General features: G+C 73.3%; 3 protein-coding genes across 5 annotated transcripts; all 3 read right to left on the bottom strand.

The window, feature by feature from the left end:
• Positions 1 to 798: 798 nt before the first annotated feature.
• Positions 799 to 2,273, bottom strand: C33H19orf53 (chromosome 33 C19orf53 homolog). The gene is made up of 3 exons (XM_064499225.1): positions 1,982 to 2,273; positions 1,238 to 1,293; positions 799 to 1,152 (listed from the first exon to the last, which is right to left on the bottom strand). The coding sequence occupies exons 1-3, from the start codon at positions 2,256 to 2,258 to the stop codon at positions 1,009 to 1,011; spliced, it is 477 nt and encodes a 158-aa protein (XP_064355295.1). The 5' UTR covers positions 2,259 to 2,273; the 3' UTR covers positions 799 to 1,008.
• An 83-nt stretch (positions 2,274 to 2,356) lies between these two features.
• MRI1 (methylthioribose-1-phosphate isomerase 1) lies at positions 2,357 to 5,036 on the bottom strand. 2 transcript variants are annotated; one of them, XM_064499223.1, is made up of 6 exons: positions 4,750 to 5,036; positions 4,434 to 4,675; positions 3,525 to 3,694; positions 3,260 to 3,436; positions 2,963 to 3,187; positions 2,357 to 2,517 (listed from the first exon to the last, which is right to left on the bottom strand). In XM_064499223.1, the coding sequence occupies exons 1-6, from the start codon at positions 4,879 to 4,881 to the stop codon at positions 2,387 to 2,389; spliced, it is 1,077 nt and encodes a 358-aa protein (XP_064355293.1). In that variant the 5' UTR covers positions 4,882 to 5,036; the 3' UTR covers positions 2,357 to 2,386. The 2 variants fall into 2 exon arrangements, with proteins under 2 accessions (XP_064355293.1, XP_064355294.1); XM_064499224.1 differs by lacking the exon at positions 3,260 to 3,436.
• A 68-nt stretch (positions 5,037 to 5,104) lies between these two features.
• YJU2B (YJU2 splicing factor homolog B) lies at positions 5,105 to 8,411 on the bottom strand. 2 transcript variants are annotated; one of them, XM_064499221.1, is made up of 10 exons: positions 8,329 to 8,411; positions 7,589 to 7,628; positions 7,405 to 7,458; positions 7,189 to 7,271; positions 7,045 to 7,100; positions 6,414 to 6,474; positions 6,180 to 6,322; positions 5,921 to 6,093; positions 5,685 to 5,823; positions 5,105 to 5,599 (listed from the first exon to the last, which is right to left on the bottom strand). In XM_064499221.1, the coding sequence occupies exons 2-10, from the start codon at positions 7,589 to 7,591 to the stop codon at positions 5,232 to 5,234; spliced, it is 1,080 nt and encodes a 359-aa protein (XP_064355291.1). In that variant the 5' UTR covers positions 7,592 to 7,628; positions 8,329 to 8,411; the 3' UTR covers positions 5,105 to 5,231. The 2 variants fall into 2 exon arrangements, with proteins under 2 accessions (XP_064355291.1, XP_064355292.1); XM_064499222.1 differs by having other exon boundaries at positions 8,260 to 8,341.
• Between the last annotated feature and the right edge of the window lie 6,624 nt (positions 8,412 to 15,035).

Below are 15,035 nucleotides of genomic sequence, written 5' to 3'. Positions count from 1 at the left end.
CGCCTTTAAGGCATTCGGTCCCCGCCCCGCCGATTGGCCGCGGGGGAGGGCGGCCGCCTCCTCATTGGGCCTTGCCGCTGTCAGTCAGCGCGGCGCCCTAACCCACGTGAGGCGGCGAGGCCGGGGGAGGCGCCTGTCAATCGAGGCTGGGGCCCGCCAATCAGCGGGGAGGCGCCCGCGGCCGGGGGCGGGGCCTCGCGGGCTCCATTCACAACTTTCCGCCGGCGCCGGGAGCGGCGACGACGTAACGAGGGAGCCGGGACCCCTCCCCCCCTGCGCCCCGGGGACCCCCGGTTCCGGCCCCAGAGCCCCCCACGGTGCCCTGATCCCAGGGAGCCCCTGGGCCCCCCAGTTCCGGCCCCAGAGCCCCCCGCACCGTCCCAATCCTGCCCCCAGGGACCCCTCCAGCCACCCCGATCCCGGGACCCCCCGCAATGCCCCAATCCCAGCCCCGGGGACCCCCGGCAATCCCGGGACCCCCCCCGCCACCCCAGTCCTGGCCCCGGAGACCCCCCCCCATACCGCAGCCAGCCCCGGGGGTCCCCTGCCCGCCCCCCGCCCCGATGCCAACGGGGGACACCTGCCCCCCACCCGGCCACCCCCCCCGGCAGGGCAGATGGGGCTGGAGCCGCGTCAGCCCCGATCACCTGCAAACGGGGGCCAGCCCCCCCCCAGGCTCGGGAACAGCTTCGGACACCCCCGAGAGGCCAACCCCCCCCGTCCCACCCCAAACCGCCCCTTGGGCCCCCCCAGCAGCCCCCGCTCAATCGGCCCCCCCCAAGACACCAGTGGCCTGGCTCAGCCCAGAGCTCCAGGGGCAAAGCAGTGCCCCCCCCCTCCCTTTTATTAAAAACGGTTACAGCAAAGGCTGAGCACGGGCGAGCTCGTGACAGGTCCAAGGCCCCCCCCTTCCCCCCCCCACCTGCAAAAAGCCAAACCCGGCTTCGGCGGCGGGGGGGGCCCGAAAGTCCTTCACGCCGCCGTGGGGCCCCGGCGCGGCGGCCCGGCTCAGGGCTGAGCCTTCTTGGCTTTGCCCTTCTTGGGGGGGGCGGCGGGGGGGGCCTTGAGCAGCGCCAGCTTCCTGGGCAGGCTGCTGCCGGCCCTCATCACCGCCTCGTGCTCGATCTTCATGCGGACGCTCACCTCCAGGCTCTGCGGAAGGCAGCGTCGGTGGGGGGGCTCGGCCCGGCCCCCCCGGGCGCCCCCCGTCCCCCCCCCCGGGCAGCCCCCTCCTCACCTTCTTCAGCTTCTGCTGCTGGATCACACGGACCTTCTTGGGGGCGATGGTGCGGCCTGGGGGGGGGCGGTGGGGTGGGCGGGAGCCCCCTCCCGCACCGCACGCGGGCATCGCTGCGCCCCCACCGCGGGGGGGGACGGATGGACTGTGCCTGGGGGCCCCCCTGCCCCGATCCCTCCCCAGGGGACCCCCCCCAAGGGCTCTCCGTCCTCTGCTCCCCCCCCAGGGACCCCCTCCCCAATAGCTCCCCCTGCTCTCTCCCCAAGGGACCCCCCCCAGGGACCCCCCCGCCCAAGGGTTCCTCCTAATCCTGCCCCCTCCCCGGGAACTCCCTGTCTAAAGGCTCCCCCTCAGCTCCCCCCCAAGGACCCCCTCCCCAAGGGCTCCCTCTAATCCTGCCCCCTCCCAGGGGACCCCCCCGGGCACCCCCTGCCCAAGGCTCCCCCTCACCTCCCCCCCCAGGGACCCCCTTCTCAAGGGCCCCCCCTAACCCTGTCCCTCCCCATGGAACCCCCCCCCAAAGATCCCCTGCCCAAGGGCTCCCCCTAATCCGGCCCTCCCCAGGGGACCCCCCCGGGCACCCCCCGCCCAAGGGCTCTTCCTACCTCTGCTGCCCCCGCGGGAACTCCCTTTCCTGCACCCCACCCCCACAGGAGCCCCCCCCCACATCCCTCCCCTAAGGGCCCCCCCAAACGCCCCCTCCCCAAGGGAGTCCCCTCCCCCCAGGCCGCCCCCCCTCCTCACCTCCCTTCCGCGGCCCCCGGACCCCCCGGGCCGCCGTCGCGGCCGCCGCGGCCGCCTTTCCCGGCCGCTTGGCCGCCGCCTTGGGCCTGCCCTGCGCCATGTCGCGCCGCGCTTCCGGGTTCTGCCGGGCAGGAAGCGCTTCCGCCTCCCCCGCGAACTGCACGCCGGGATACAGCGAGGCGGAAGCGGAGCAGCGAGGCGGGACGCGCAAGGTACGCTGCGACACAGCGAGGCGGAAGTTGGGCAAGCAGCAGGAGCGCCGCACTGCGGTAGGCATAAGGCACGCCGGGATACAACGAGGCGGAAGCAGCCCGCCGCCAGGACTGGGGACGACTTATTGGCCCCCCCCCAAAATTAAATGCTGCTCCCGCTCCGTGCCGCCGCGAAGGGCTTTATTGACCCCGCTCAGTCCCCCCGGGCCGCGACCAGGGCCTGGAGCAGCTCCCCGGGGGCGTAGACCCCCGTCTCGGTGATGATGCCGCCCGTGATGAGCTCGTGGGGGGTGACGTCGAAGGCCGGGTTCCAGACGTTGATGCCTGGGGGACGGAGACAGGGGGGTCAGGGGGGTGAGCCCGGCCCTGCCGGATGCCCCCGCCCAGGGGGGGACACTGCCACCCCAGGGGGATGGGGACAGGGACACGCCAGGCCTAAGGGACACCCATGGGGGACACCCCCACCCCAGCCAGATCCAGCAGCCCCCGAGGGGGATGGGGACAGGGACATGCCAGTCCCAAGGGACCCCCGCCCAACCCCCCCCAGGCCCATGAGCACCCCAGGGGGTGACAGGGACAGCAGGGTCACCCCTGCCCCTCCTGGACCCTGGGGGGACCCAAGACAGCAGGGTCACCCCAGCCCCACAGGTCCCCCCACCTCGGACCTGGCTCTGCCACGGGGGGCAGGTCCCTGGGGGGACAGGGGGACCTAGCCCAGGGTGCCAGGGGACAGCGGGGTCACCCCAGCGCTGCAGGACGGGACACGCACCCGGGGCAGCCACGCGGACGCCCTGGAAGTCGGTGAGCTCCGCGGCGGGACGCTCCTCGATGGGGATGTGGGCGCCGCTGGGCAGCGCCGGGTCGCAGGAGGTGGTGGGGGCCGCCACGTAGAAGGGGACGCCGTGGTGCCGCGCCGCCACCGCCAGCTGGTAGGTGCCGATTTTGTTGGCCGTGTCGCCGTTGGCGGCCACCCGGTCGGCTCCCACCACGACGGCTGCGGGGCGAGAGGCGGCGTGAGCCCCGGCGCCGTCCCCAGCGCCCGCCGCCTGCCCGGCCCCCCGCTCACCGTGCACGCCGCGCTCACGCAGGGCGGCGGCGGCAGCGCCGTCGGCGATGAGCGTGGCCGGGATGCCGTCGTGCACCAGCTCGAAGGCCGTCAGCCGGGCGCCCTGGTTGTAGGGCCGCGTCTCGGTGCAGTAGGCGCGCGCCAGGCGGCCCTGGGCGTGCAGCGAGCGCACCACGCCTGGGCGCCGCGGGCCGTCAGCGCCGGCGCTCGCCGTGGATTCCCCCCGCCGCGGCGGTGCCGGGCCCCCCCGGCCCTCGTCACCTACCCAGGGCGGTGCCGTAGCCGGCGGTGGCCAGCGAGCCCGTGTTGCAGTGGGTGAGGACGGTGACGCCGGCGTGGGGGACGCGCTGGAGGATGTGGCGGGCGCCGTGCGCCCCGATGCTCCGGTTGTCCGCCAGGTCCTTCTGCAGCAGGGCCTCCGCGTGCTCGATGACGCTGCGGCGGCAGCACCGCCGGGACGGGATCGGCCTCCTGCTTCCCCCCCGGGCACCCTCCATCCCTGCTGTCCTGCCTCCCCCCCGGGCACCCTCCATCCCTGCCATCCCGCATCCCACCTCCCTGCCAGGCAGTCTCCAACCCCGCAATCCCGCATCCTGATTCCCTGTGATCCCATGTCCCGCCTCCCTGCCAGACACCCTCCACCCCCCACAATCCTGCATCCCACTTCCCTGCCATCCTATGTCCCATTTTCCCCCCAGGCAGTCTTTGTCCCTGCAATCCCACACCCTCCATCCCCACAATCCCACATCCCGCCTCCCTGCCAGGCAGCCTCCATCCCTGCAATCCCATGTCCCACATTCCTGCCATCCTGTGTCCCATTTCCCTGCCATCCTCCATCCCCACAATCCCACATCCCAGCTCCCCACAGTCCCACATCCCCACTGGGTCACCCCCGTCCCTGCCACCCTGCATCCCACATCCCATTTCCCCGCCAGGCAGCCTTCATCCCTGTGGTCCCGCATCCTCCATCCCCCTGATCCCGCTTCCCACTTCCCTGCCAGACACGCTCCATCCTTGCAATTCCGCACCCTCCATCCCTGCGATCCCGCATCCTCCATCCCTGTGATCCCTCCCGCATCCCACCTCCCTGCCGGGCCCCCTCCATGCCCCCGATCCTGCCTCCCCCCCGTGATCCCGCGACCCCCCCGGGCAGCCCCCCCGGCCTCCCCCCTACCTGTCGCGCAGCTCCTGGGCGGTGGCACCGGGGCCGCGGGCCCGGCGGTGCAGGGCGACGCGCAGCCGCTCGGCCTCCCGCGCCATGTTGACGGCGGTGGGCCGCGCCGCGACCAGGCGCCGCAGCCGCTCGCCCACGAAGGCCTCCAGGGCCGCCGCGTCGCCCGCCGGCCCGGCGCCGCCGTGCAGCTCCACGGCCAGGCTCAGGCAGCCCACCAGGGCGATGGCGGGGGCCCCCCGCACCTGCGGGGCAGGCGCAGCCCGTGGCACCGCCGTCGCCCGGCCCGGCCGCCCCGCCGTTGCCGCCGCCGGCTCACCTCCATGGCCCGGATGGCCTCGCACGCCCGCTCCACGCCGTCCACCGCCTCATAGCGCAGCTGCCCCGGCACCAGCAGCTGGTTGAGGATGGAGAGGGAGCCGCGGCGGTACCGGATCGCCTCCAGGCTCATGGTCTCCGCCGGAAGCGGCCCCGGCGCTTCCGGCCTCCCCCCTCCTCCTCCTCCGCGGACCGGGGAGGGACCCGGCGTCCGAGCGGAGCCGGCGAGGGGGACGGAGCTCCGCGGAGCAGAGCCGGAGCCCCTGCTCGGCCGCCTCCTCCCCGTCCGGGGGGCGGGATGAGCCGGAGCGCGGCCCCGATCCGGCGCGGGGCGGTGGGAGAGACGGCACTCGCCCTTTCCCGGTGCTGCAGAGTCCGTTTAATACGTACAGAGGCGCGGGATAAATCACCGGGGCAGCGCGAGGCCGGGACCAGCCCGGAGCGGCAGGACGCGGAGGGGCAGGACGCGGGGACCGGCCCCGCTCAGGCGCCCTCCGAGTCTGAGTCCGAGTCCGAGTAGTCGGCGACGAGGGAAGCGTTGAGGCCGGGGGCGGCGGGAGCGGGGCCGGGGGGGGAGCCGCGCTGGGGGGCCGCCCCCCCGGGCTCGGCGAGGCCGCTCGGCGTCGGCACCACGGGCTCCGCCGGGCCCTCGGCGCCGTCTCCGGCGCGGCGCCGGACGATGCCCAGGCAGGCGGAGGCGGCGGAGGGGGGGCCCGGGGCCGCCCGCGCTCGGCCCCCCCGGCCCAGCTTGCGCAGCGCGTCGCCAGCCCTGCCGCTCGCCGCCGGCGCCGGGGGGAACCACGAGCGGCTGGAGATCTCCGTGCGCTTCATCCTCTGCTTGTCCTCGTAGGCTGGGGGGGGACAGGGGGACGGGCTCAGCGCCGCGGCCCCGCGCGGGGGGCCTCCCCCGCTCCCCCCCCCCGGGGCGGGACGCACAGTCGGGGCTGCGGTACTTGAGCAGGGCGGCCAGGCGCCGGTCCTCCTCGGCCTCCCGCACCAGCGGGATGCTCAGGCCGGCCTTCGCCTGCAGCGCCGCGGCCTCCTCCTCCTCCTCCCGCAGCGTCTTCTTCTCCTCCTGGGCGGGGAGGAAGGGGGACAGGCGTTCGGGAGGGCTCCGCGGGGCCAGGCGGGCGCCGTGGCCCCCCCGGGACCCCCCCCGGCCCCCGGCTCACCCGGAAGCGCCTCCGCAGCATGCTGTTGAGGCCGAAGTCGTCCTTCCAGGCGCTCTGGGCCTCCTGGAGACTGGCGAGCGTGGGCACGGCGCGCTGCAGCGCGGCCCGGTCGGCGACGCCGTGCTCCAGCCGGTACATGGCGTCCGTCTCCAGCTTCGCCTTGTCCTCGCGCTCTGCGGGGGGAGGCGGCGGTGGCGGCGGGGGGACACTCGGGGGCCGCCCCCCCGGGCCCGCGGGCGCCGCCGGGGCCGTGACTCACCGGTGGGCAGGACCTGCTCGTTGTCCCGCATGTCCCAGCGCTCCTCCTTGCGCCGGGCCCCGCTGACGATGACGTAGTCGCAGCCCGCCGGGTCCGTCTGCATCTCGATGTAGTTGACGCACAGGTGACATTTCATGCGGAACCTGGGGACGCAGGGGACGGCGTTGGGGACAGGCGGCACCTCGGCGCGGTGCCAGGGGTCCCGCGCCCGTCCCGGGTGCCCCCGGCCCCCACCTGTAGATGGGCGTCGTGTAGTAGGTGCCGACCTTCTTCTTCTCCGCGTTGTACCGGACGCCTGGGGACGGGAGGCGCCCGGCTGAGCCCCGTTTCCCGGCGTCCCTCCGGCCGCCGCGGCTCGAGCTGGCTCCGGGCACCGGCGGAGCGCGCCGGAGGGGGCTGGATCGCGGCAGAGGGGGCCCGGGGCTCCCGGGAGATGCCGGAGGGGGTCAGGGATGTCTCGGGAATGTTGGAGGGGCCCTGGGGCTCCCGGGACACATCGGTGGGGGACGAAGGACGCTGGAGGGGCTCAGGGACGTCTCAGGGATGCCGGAGGGGGCCTGGGGCTCCCGGGACACGCTGGAGGAGGCCAGGGATGTCTCGGGATACGCCGGAGGGGGACGAAGGACGCTGGAGGGGGTCAAGGACATCTCGGGGATGCTGGGGGGGCCTGGGGCTCCCCGGACACGGCAGAGGAGGATGAAGGATGCTGGAGGGAGTCAGGGAGATCTTGGAGATCCTGGGGGGGGGGGCCTGGGGCTCCCGGGAGATGCCGGAGGGGGTCAGGGATGTCTTGGGGACGCCAGGGAGGGCCTGGGGCCCCCGGCGCGGGGCTCGTGGCGGGCCAGGGCGGCCGGGGGGAGCTCACCCATGCCGATGTGGTTCTTGCAGCCGTCGCACCAGATGTTGTACGGCATCTCGAACCTGCGCGGGGGGCAGGCGGGGGCCGTCACGGGGGCCGCAGGGGGACGGGGCTGGCCCCCCCGCGCCCCCCCGGCGCCCCCCGCCTCACCTGATGACGAGGATGCCCTGGGAGAGCTTGCGGGCCCTCTCCCGCAGCGGGTGGCTGTGGTGGTACTTGTTGAGGGAGCCATGCTGCGGAGCGAGCGGAGGGGTCAGCAACACCCCGAAACCCCCCCGCCGCTCCCCAACCCCCCCGCGAACGGCCCCGGGACCGGAGAACCCCGCCGCGATGGGGCCGCCCCCCCAACCGTGCCCTCCGCCTCACCTTGGCCGGGTCGAAGTCGGGCGGGTAGTACTTGTTCACCCCCTTGCGCTCGCCCTGGGGAGGGAAGTGGAGGCGTCAGAGCCGGCTCCGGGCACAGACACACGGGCTCCGGAGGCTCCGGGAGCATCCATGCCGGCTCTGGGAGGCTCCATGCTGCCCCCGGCCCGCGGCCGGCTCCACTCACCATGGCGTCGGGTCTCTAGCGCCGCGCGTCCAGGCGGGACCTGGGGGACGAGGAGCCGTGAGGGTGCGGAGCCGGCACAGCCCCCGCCGGGATCTGGGCACACTGGGAATGCCGCCCCCCGGCGCGGGGCCGGGCTCCCTCCCAGTCCTTACTGGGGCAGGGACACTGCTGCCGACGAGGGGTGCCGCGCTCCCAGTACACGCTTGGGTTGGGACACCCTCCCAGTATGGCACTAATCAGTGGTCACTGGTACATACTGGGGCAGGGACACCATCCCAGTATGGGGCTAATAGTCACCAGTACGCACTGGGGCAGGGACGCCCTACCAGTATGGTGCTAATTAAGGGTCACTGGTACATACTGGGGCAGAGACACCCTCCCAGTACAGGGCTTATCATCACCAGTGTGTGCTGGGACAGGGACACCCTCCCAGTACAGGGCCAGTGGTCACCAGTATGCGCTGGGGGAGGGACGCTCTCCCAGTATGGCGCTAATCAGTGGTCACTGGTACATACTGGGGCTAATGGACACCCTCCCAGTATGGGGCTAATGGTCACCAGTGCGCACTGGGACAGCGACACCCTCCCACTACAGGGCCAGCGGTCACCAGTATGCACTGGGACAGCGATGTCCTCCCAGTATGGCGCTAGTTAATGGTCACTGGTACATACTGGGGCAGCGACGCCCTCCCAGTACGGGGCGAATTAACCGTCGCCGGCCCGGGCCCGGCCCCCTCTCACCTCTTCCTGCTCCGCTCCCGGCGCCCCGCCTCTTCCTCTGCGTCACTACCCGGCCATTGACGTCACCGCCGCAGAAAAGGGTGGGGGCCACGCCCCCTCCCTCCCGCGCCTGCGCACTGCGCGCGCCTCCGCGGCGGCCACGTGCAGCGCCGCGCGCGCGCTTCGCCCCCTCCGCTCCTGGCGTCACTTCCTGTTCCCTTCCCGCCCCTCCTCCCCCACCGTGATGGCGTCCCCGAGAGCTAAACCACCGGTTAGGGTCGGCCCCGCGAGGAGAGTCCCCCCCCCCCCCCGCGGCGGGGAAATGGTATCGTCCGGCCAAAGGGCGGGGCCAAGGGCCGCAGGGGGCGGGGCGCCTCCCCTGTGGCGCGCCGCCATGGCTACCGTGGCAACGCGCTGCCCCGGTAGGAATGGCGGCCGGGAGGGGGCGGGGCTTCGCACCTCGGGAGCAGCAGGGCAGCGCCATGGCAACGGACCCACGGGCACCCGGACCCACGGGACCCACAGGACCCACGGGGACCCACGGAGACCGGGACCCAGACCCCCACGAACCTGGACCCACAGGAACCCACGGGAACCCAGACCCACGGCCATGGCCGCCCCACGGGATCTGGGATCCACGGGAACCCGGACCCACAGGGACCCACAGAACCCGGACCCACGGGAACCCACGGGACTCGGGACCCACGGGAACCCAGACCCACAGCCGTGGCCGCCCCACGGGATCTGGGACCCCCAGGAACCCTGTGGCCGTGGTCACCCCACAGCTGTGGTCACCCCACGGGCCCCGGGCCCCATGGCCACCCCATGGCCGCGGTCACCCCACGGCCACCCGTGGGACCCGGCCCCCAGCCCCCCACGGCCTCCCCACGGCTCCCGCAGCCCCTCCGCCACCACCCGCCGCAGCCGGAGCCTCCGCCCCACCCGCCCGCGCCCCACGGCTGCGAGCCGCCCCCCAACGCAGGCGCGGCACGGGCACACGCGTGTTCCCGCACATGCGGCCTGTGCACACGCGTGTCCATGCACTTGTGCATCCCTGTGCACGTCTGCCAATGCACACACGTGTCCCTGAGCACACGCGGCCCATGCCCACGCGCGTCCCTGCACACGCAGCCCATGCACACGCGTGTCCATGCACACACGTGCCCGTGCAGTCGTGCGTCCCCGTGCACATGCGTGCTGAGGCACACGCGTGTCCCCATGCACGTATGCCCATGCGCTTGTGTGTCCCCATGCACACGTGTGCCCATGCACACGCGCGTCCCTGTGCACACACATGCACACGTGCATCCCTGCGCACACGTGTGCCCATGCGCTTGTGCATCGCCATGCACATGCATCTGTGCACGCATGCATCTCCGTGTACACGTGTGCAAGCACACGCGCGTCCCTGTGTGCACACACACCCGTGCACACGCGCGTGCCCGCACGCACACACACCCTTGCACACGCACGTGCCCGCACACATGTGCACCCGAGCACTTGGGCATCCCCACGCACACACGTGCCAATGCACACGTGCGTCCCCGCGCACACACACACCCTTGCACACGCACGTGCCCGCGCACATGTGCACCCGAGCACTTGGGCATCCCCACGCACACACGTGCCAATGCACACGCGCGTCCCTGTGTGCACACACACCCCCTTGCACACGCGCGTGCCCGCGCACACGGGTGCCGCCGGGCGGCAGCACCGCCGTCTCCCCTCCGGCGGCGGCACCGCAGCGGGTTCCTTCCCTCGTGTCACTGTTTTCCGCAAACACTCCCACGCCGTCCTTACGCGAACCGGCAATTAGGGGGAAACCGCTGCGCGCGGGCACACACACACACACACACGCGGGCACACACACGCGCGCGCAAACAGGGCGGGCACCGCCGGCCCCCCCCGGCCCCCCGCCGCCGCGGAGGGCCGAGGCCCCGGCTCCCACCTCGGACCGGTGCCGTCTGCGTCCCCCGGGCGCCGGAGACGCTCCCGTCCGTCCCGTCCGTCCGTCCGTCCGTCCGTCCATCCGCCCGCGGGGACAGGGACGGCGCCCGGCTCTGCCCCACGGCTCGGCCGTGGCTGCCGGGAGCGACGGACACGGGGGTGTGCGAAGGGGTCGCGGCTCTGCCGAGGGGTCGCGTCCGTACTGGGGGGGTCGTGTCCGTACTGGGGGGGTCGTGTCTGTACTGGGGGGTCGTTGGCGGTGCCCCTCTGCTGAGGAGACGGCGCCTTTTCCAGCTGCAGGGTGTTTTTTTCCCCGGGAAGAGCAGGGAGCTGCGGGATGTCCCCCGGGTGCGGGTGAAGCCACCCGGGGGGAGCGGTTTTCCTGGGATGGGGATGGGGATGGGGGTGGGAAGGGATGGGATGGGAAGCGACAGGATGGGACAGGGCGGGATGGGATGGGATGGGGCAGGATGGGACAAGACAGAGCAGGATGGGACAGGATGGGATGGGACGGGGATGGGATGGGGATGGGGATGGGATGGGATGGGACAGGCCAGGACAGGATGGGATGGAGCAGGATGGGATGGGACGGGATGGGACGGGATGGGACGAGATGGGACAGGACAGGGCAGGATGGGACAGGAGAGGACAGGACAGGGCAGGATGGGATAGGACGGAGCAGGATGGGATGGGACAGGACGAGGCAGGATGGGATAGGATGGAGCAGGACAGGACAGGATGGGATGGGACGAGACGGGACGGGACGGGATGGGATGGGACAGGTCAGATGGGACAGGACAGGACAGGCTGCGACACAGCGGGACAGGCCGGCATCTCCCTGGGCCATCGCCCTCGCGCAGGTCGTGAGCCGCCAGCGATGCTCCGCTCCCGGATCCCGGCGAGCGCCGCCTTCCCGGCTCCGCGGGGCTCCCCGGCCTGGGGGCTCCCCGCCAGCCCGCTCTGCCCCCCCCCGAGACCGGGGGGGCCGCATGGCGCCTCCCCCCGCGGCCCCTCCGCCGCCTTTCCCATACGGAGCGCCGGCGCGGCGGGCGCTTGCCGAGCGGCGGGCGGCCTCTGAGCGGGGCGGCGGGCGGCCGTGTCGCCGCGGCAGGTCACCGGTGCCGGCAGCGCGTCCCGCTGGCCCCCGCCGCCCCCCGCCCTCCCGCGCTCCCGGCGGCTCCCTCTGCCCGCACGGACGGATGCACGGACGCACGGATGCACGGACGCACGGACGCACGCTGTGCACGCGGCTCCCCGCCGGAGGCTCCCGCCGGCTCCCGGCTTTTATCCGGGAGGAAAAGCCGGGCCGAGCGGAGCAGGATGCGGCTCCGCTGCCCTCGCCCCAGGCTCCCTCCCAGCTCCGCTTCCCTCCTCTCCGACACATCCCGGCCGGAGCCGGCGGCGTTCCCAGCCTGCCGGAGCCATGGGGACTGCCGGAGTGCCGGGATGGCAGCCGGGTGCCCGGGGCCCATGGGAGCCATGATCCGACCTGGCATGAGCAGGGGCTGCCGGTGGGTTTTCCAGGATCACCTGTGGGTTTTCCAGGACCACTGGCAGGTTTTCCAGGACCGCCGGTGGGTTTTCCGCCTGGGGCCGGGAGAGGACTCCGGAGGCGGATGGGGTCGAGCCGCCCCGGACCCGGCGCCGGCAGCCGCCCCTCTCCTTTCCCCCTCCTCTTCCAGCCTTTTCCCCCTCTGGTTCTTCCCAGGGCCGCGGAGATCCCAGTTTGTCTCCTGGGAATTGGGGCCGGGCCCTGGCGCCGGCTCGCACCCTCATCGGGGCGGGCTGAGACCGGCCGCGCTCGGTGCACGTGTGACAGCCGCTCTGCCCGGAGCAGCTCCCGCTGCGCCAGCGCTGCCGGGGCCAAGCCGCCCCCGCGGCTTTGGGGCTGTTTGTGCCTAAACCCGGAGCCGTTCCCGGGCCCGGCACGGCGCAGCCCCGCTGCCGACCTCCCGCCGGGCCGTGCCGGCGCTGCCAAGCGCCTCCCGGCTCCGGCTGCTCCGGGCAGATGGGCCCGGCCGGAGGCGGCCTGGCGGCATCGAGGGGCTGCGGACGCCGGCACGGCTCTTCCCGGCGCGGCTCTTCCCGGCGTGGCCCTTCCTGGTGCAGCTCTTCCCGGCGTGGCTCTTCCCGGCGCGGCCCTTCCCGGTGCTCCCTCACGGAGGAGCCGGGCGCGGGAAGGGGTCCGGCCCCGGGTGGGGCGGGAGCAGCAAAGCCGCGGTGCTCGCGGGGCAAAAGCGGCCCCCCGGGTCCCCCCGGAGCCCAGCCGAGCCGGGGAGAGCAGCGGGAACAGCTGGGGCGCGGGAACAGCTGGGGCGAGGGAACAGCTGGGATGCGGGAACAGCTGGGATGTGGGAACAGCTGGGATGCAGGAACAGCTGGGATGTGGGAACGGCTCAGGGGTGCGAGAACGGCTCAGGGATGCGGGAACAGCTGGGATGCAGGAACAGCTGGGATGTGGGAACGGCTCAGCAGTGCGGGAATTGCTCAGGGATGCGGGAATGGCTCAGAGATGTGGGAACAGCTCAGGGCTGCGGGAACAGCTCAGGGATACAGGAACGGCTCAGGGATGTGGGAAGGGCTCAGGCATGTAGGAACAGCTGGGATGCAGGCATGGCTCGGGGGTGCGGGAATGGCTGGGATGCGGGAACGGCTCAGGGATGTGGGAAGTGCTCAGGGATGCAGGAAAGGCTCAGGGATGCGGGAAGGGCTCAGGTGCAGGAGCAGCTGGGATGCAGGAACAGCTTGGGGGGTGCGGGAATGGCTCAGGGATGCGGGAATGGCTGGGATGCAGGAACAGCTCAGGGCTGCGGGAACGGCTCAGGGCTGCAGGAACCACTCAGGTGCGCGGGAACGGCCGGGATGCGGGAACGTGCCCCCCGCGTGGGCCCCCAGAGCCCCCCTTTCCCCCCCCCCCGGGAAGGGGCCGCGCGCGGGGCTCCCTCCGCGCTCCGCTCCGGCCCCGGCTCCGGCCCCGCTCTCGGCGCTATATTTAGGCGGTTTCGGAGCGGCCGGCGCGGGACAAAAGCTTCGCCCGCACAAAGGGGCCGCTGACGTCAGGGCGACGCGGGCGAGCGCCGCTAACCCACTTTCCCGGCTCGCGGCCCGCGGCGGCTCGCGGGGCCTGGCGACACGCGGCCTCCGGCACCCGGGCGGCAGCGGCAGCGGCAGCGGCGGCGGCGGCGGGTCATCGCGGCGGGTCATCGCCCCGACACGGCCGCGGGCGGGTGGGATCAAGGCGCGGGGCGGGCGCCGCTGCCGAGGGCGTCCGCTGCCTTTGCCGGGGTTAATCCGCCTTGTAACAGCGGCGCCGGGTGCGTAATTAAATCTCCGGGTCGGGGAGTGTCGGAGCGCGGGTCGGGGCCGGGACGGCGCAGCCGCACTGCCAGCACCGGGACTGGACCGGCCCCGGGACGCATCGGTGCCGGGGGTCGTCGCCGCTCGCGGCTGTTCCCGTGGCTGTGCACGCGGTTGTGCACGTCAGCCGTGCGGTCGTGCACAGTCGTGCGAGCGGTTGTGCACCTCGGCCATGGGCTTGTGCACGGCACCACGCCGTTGCACGCACAGTCGTGCACGTCAGCCGGGCGGTCGTGCACGCGGTGGTGCGTGTGGTTGTGCACGCCAGCCAGGCGGTCGTGCACAGTCGTGCGTGCGGCTGTGCACAGCTCCACGTGGCTGCACACGCGGCCGCACGCGCAGTAGTGCATTTGGGCTTGCACGCTGGCTGCGCGGTCACGTGGCTATGAGCACGGTTGTGCACACGGTCACGTGCGTTGGCCACGCAGTCACACACAGTCCTGCGGGCGACTGTGCGTGTGGCTGTGCCTGTTGGTCGCACACACAGCCGTGCATGTGACTGTGCACATCGACCACGTGGACACTTGCGCGTGCTCTTGCACGCGGCTGCATGCACGCTCGCGCACGTGGCCATGCACACGCCCTTGCACACGAGGGTGCACAGGCTCGTGCACGTGAGCACGCAGGAGCTCTTGCACACGAGGGCTTGCACGCCTGGTGCGTGTGCGTGCGCGGGGGCTCCTGGTCCGTGTACGTGTGCAGGGCGTGCGTGGGGGCTCCCGGTGCGTGTGCGGGGGCTCCTGGTGCGTGTGCGTGTGCAGGGCGTGCGCGGGGGCTCCCGGTGCGTGTGCAGGGCGTGTGCTGGGGCTCCTGGTCCGTGCGCGTGTGCAAGGCGTGCGCGGGGGCTCCCGGTGCGTGTGCCGGGGCTCCTGGTCCGTGTGCGTGTGCGCAGCTTGTGCAGGGGCTCCCGGTGCGTGTGCGTGTGCAGGGTGTGCGCGGGGGCTCCCGGTGCGTGTGCGGCCGTGCGGGGGGGCTCCCGGTGCAGGTGTCAGGCCGCGGCCCGGCTCTGCGGTGCCGGTCGGCTCCAGCCCTCCCGTGCGCAGCGGGTCGCAGCCGGCACCGCACCGGGCCGCACCGCACCGGGCCGGGCACCACCGGGCCGCACCGGGCCGGGCTGCAGCGGGCCGGGAGCCGCGCTCGGAGCTCGCCCGCCGCTGAATCAGCCCGGCGCTGCTCGGCCTCCCTCCTCCCTCCCCCCCCCCGAGCACCGGGCTTATTTTAGCTCCAGCCCGGGAGGAGGAGGAGGAGGCGGAGGAGGAGGAGGAGGAGGAGGAGGAGGAGGAACCCGGGGCAGGGAAGAACCGCCGGGCACTGCCGCAGCCGGGGAGCCGCGACCGCCGCGGGATGCGCCCGGCCCGCTGCCCGCCGCGGCGCCCGGGCCCCCCCGGCCCCCCCGGGCCCCAGTGAAAGCAGAGCCCTCCTTC

This window comes from Dromaius novaehollandiae, chromosome 33, assembly GCF_036370855.1.
Source record: "Dromaius novaehollandiae isolate bDroNov1 chromosome 33, bDroNov1.hap1, whole genome shotgun sequence".
Lineage (NCBI taxonomy): Eukaryota > Metazoa > Chordata > Aves > Casuariiformes > Dromaiidae > Dromaius > Dromaius novaehollandiae.
The sequence above is the reverse complement of the archived record's forward strand: the minus strand, read 5'-3'. Positions and strand labels throughout refer to the sequence as shown.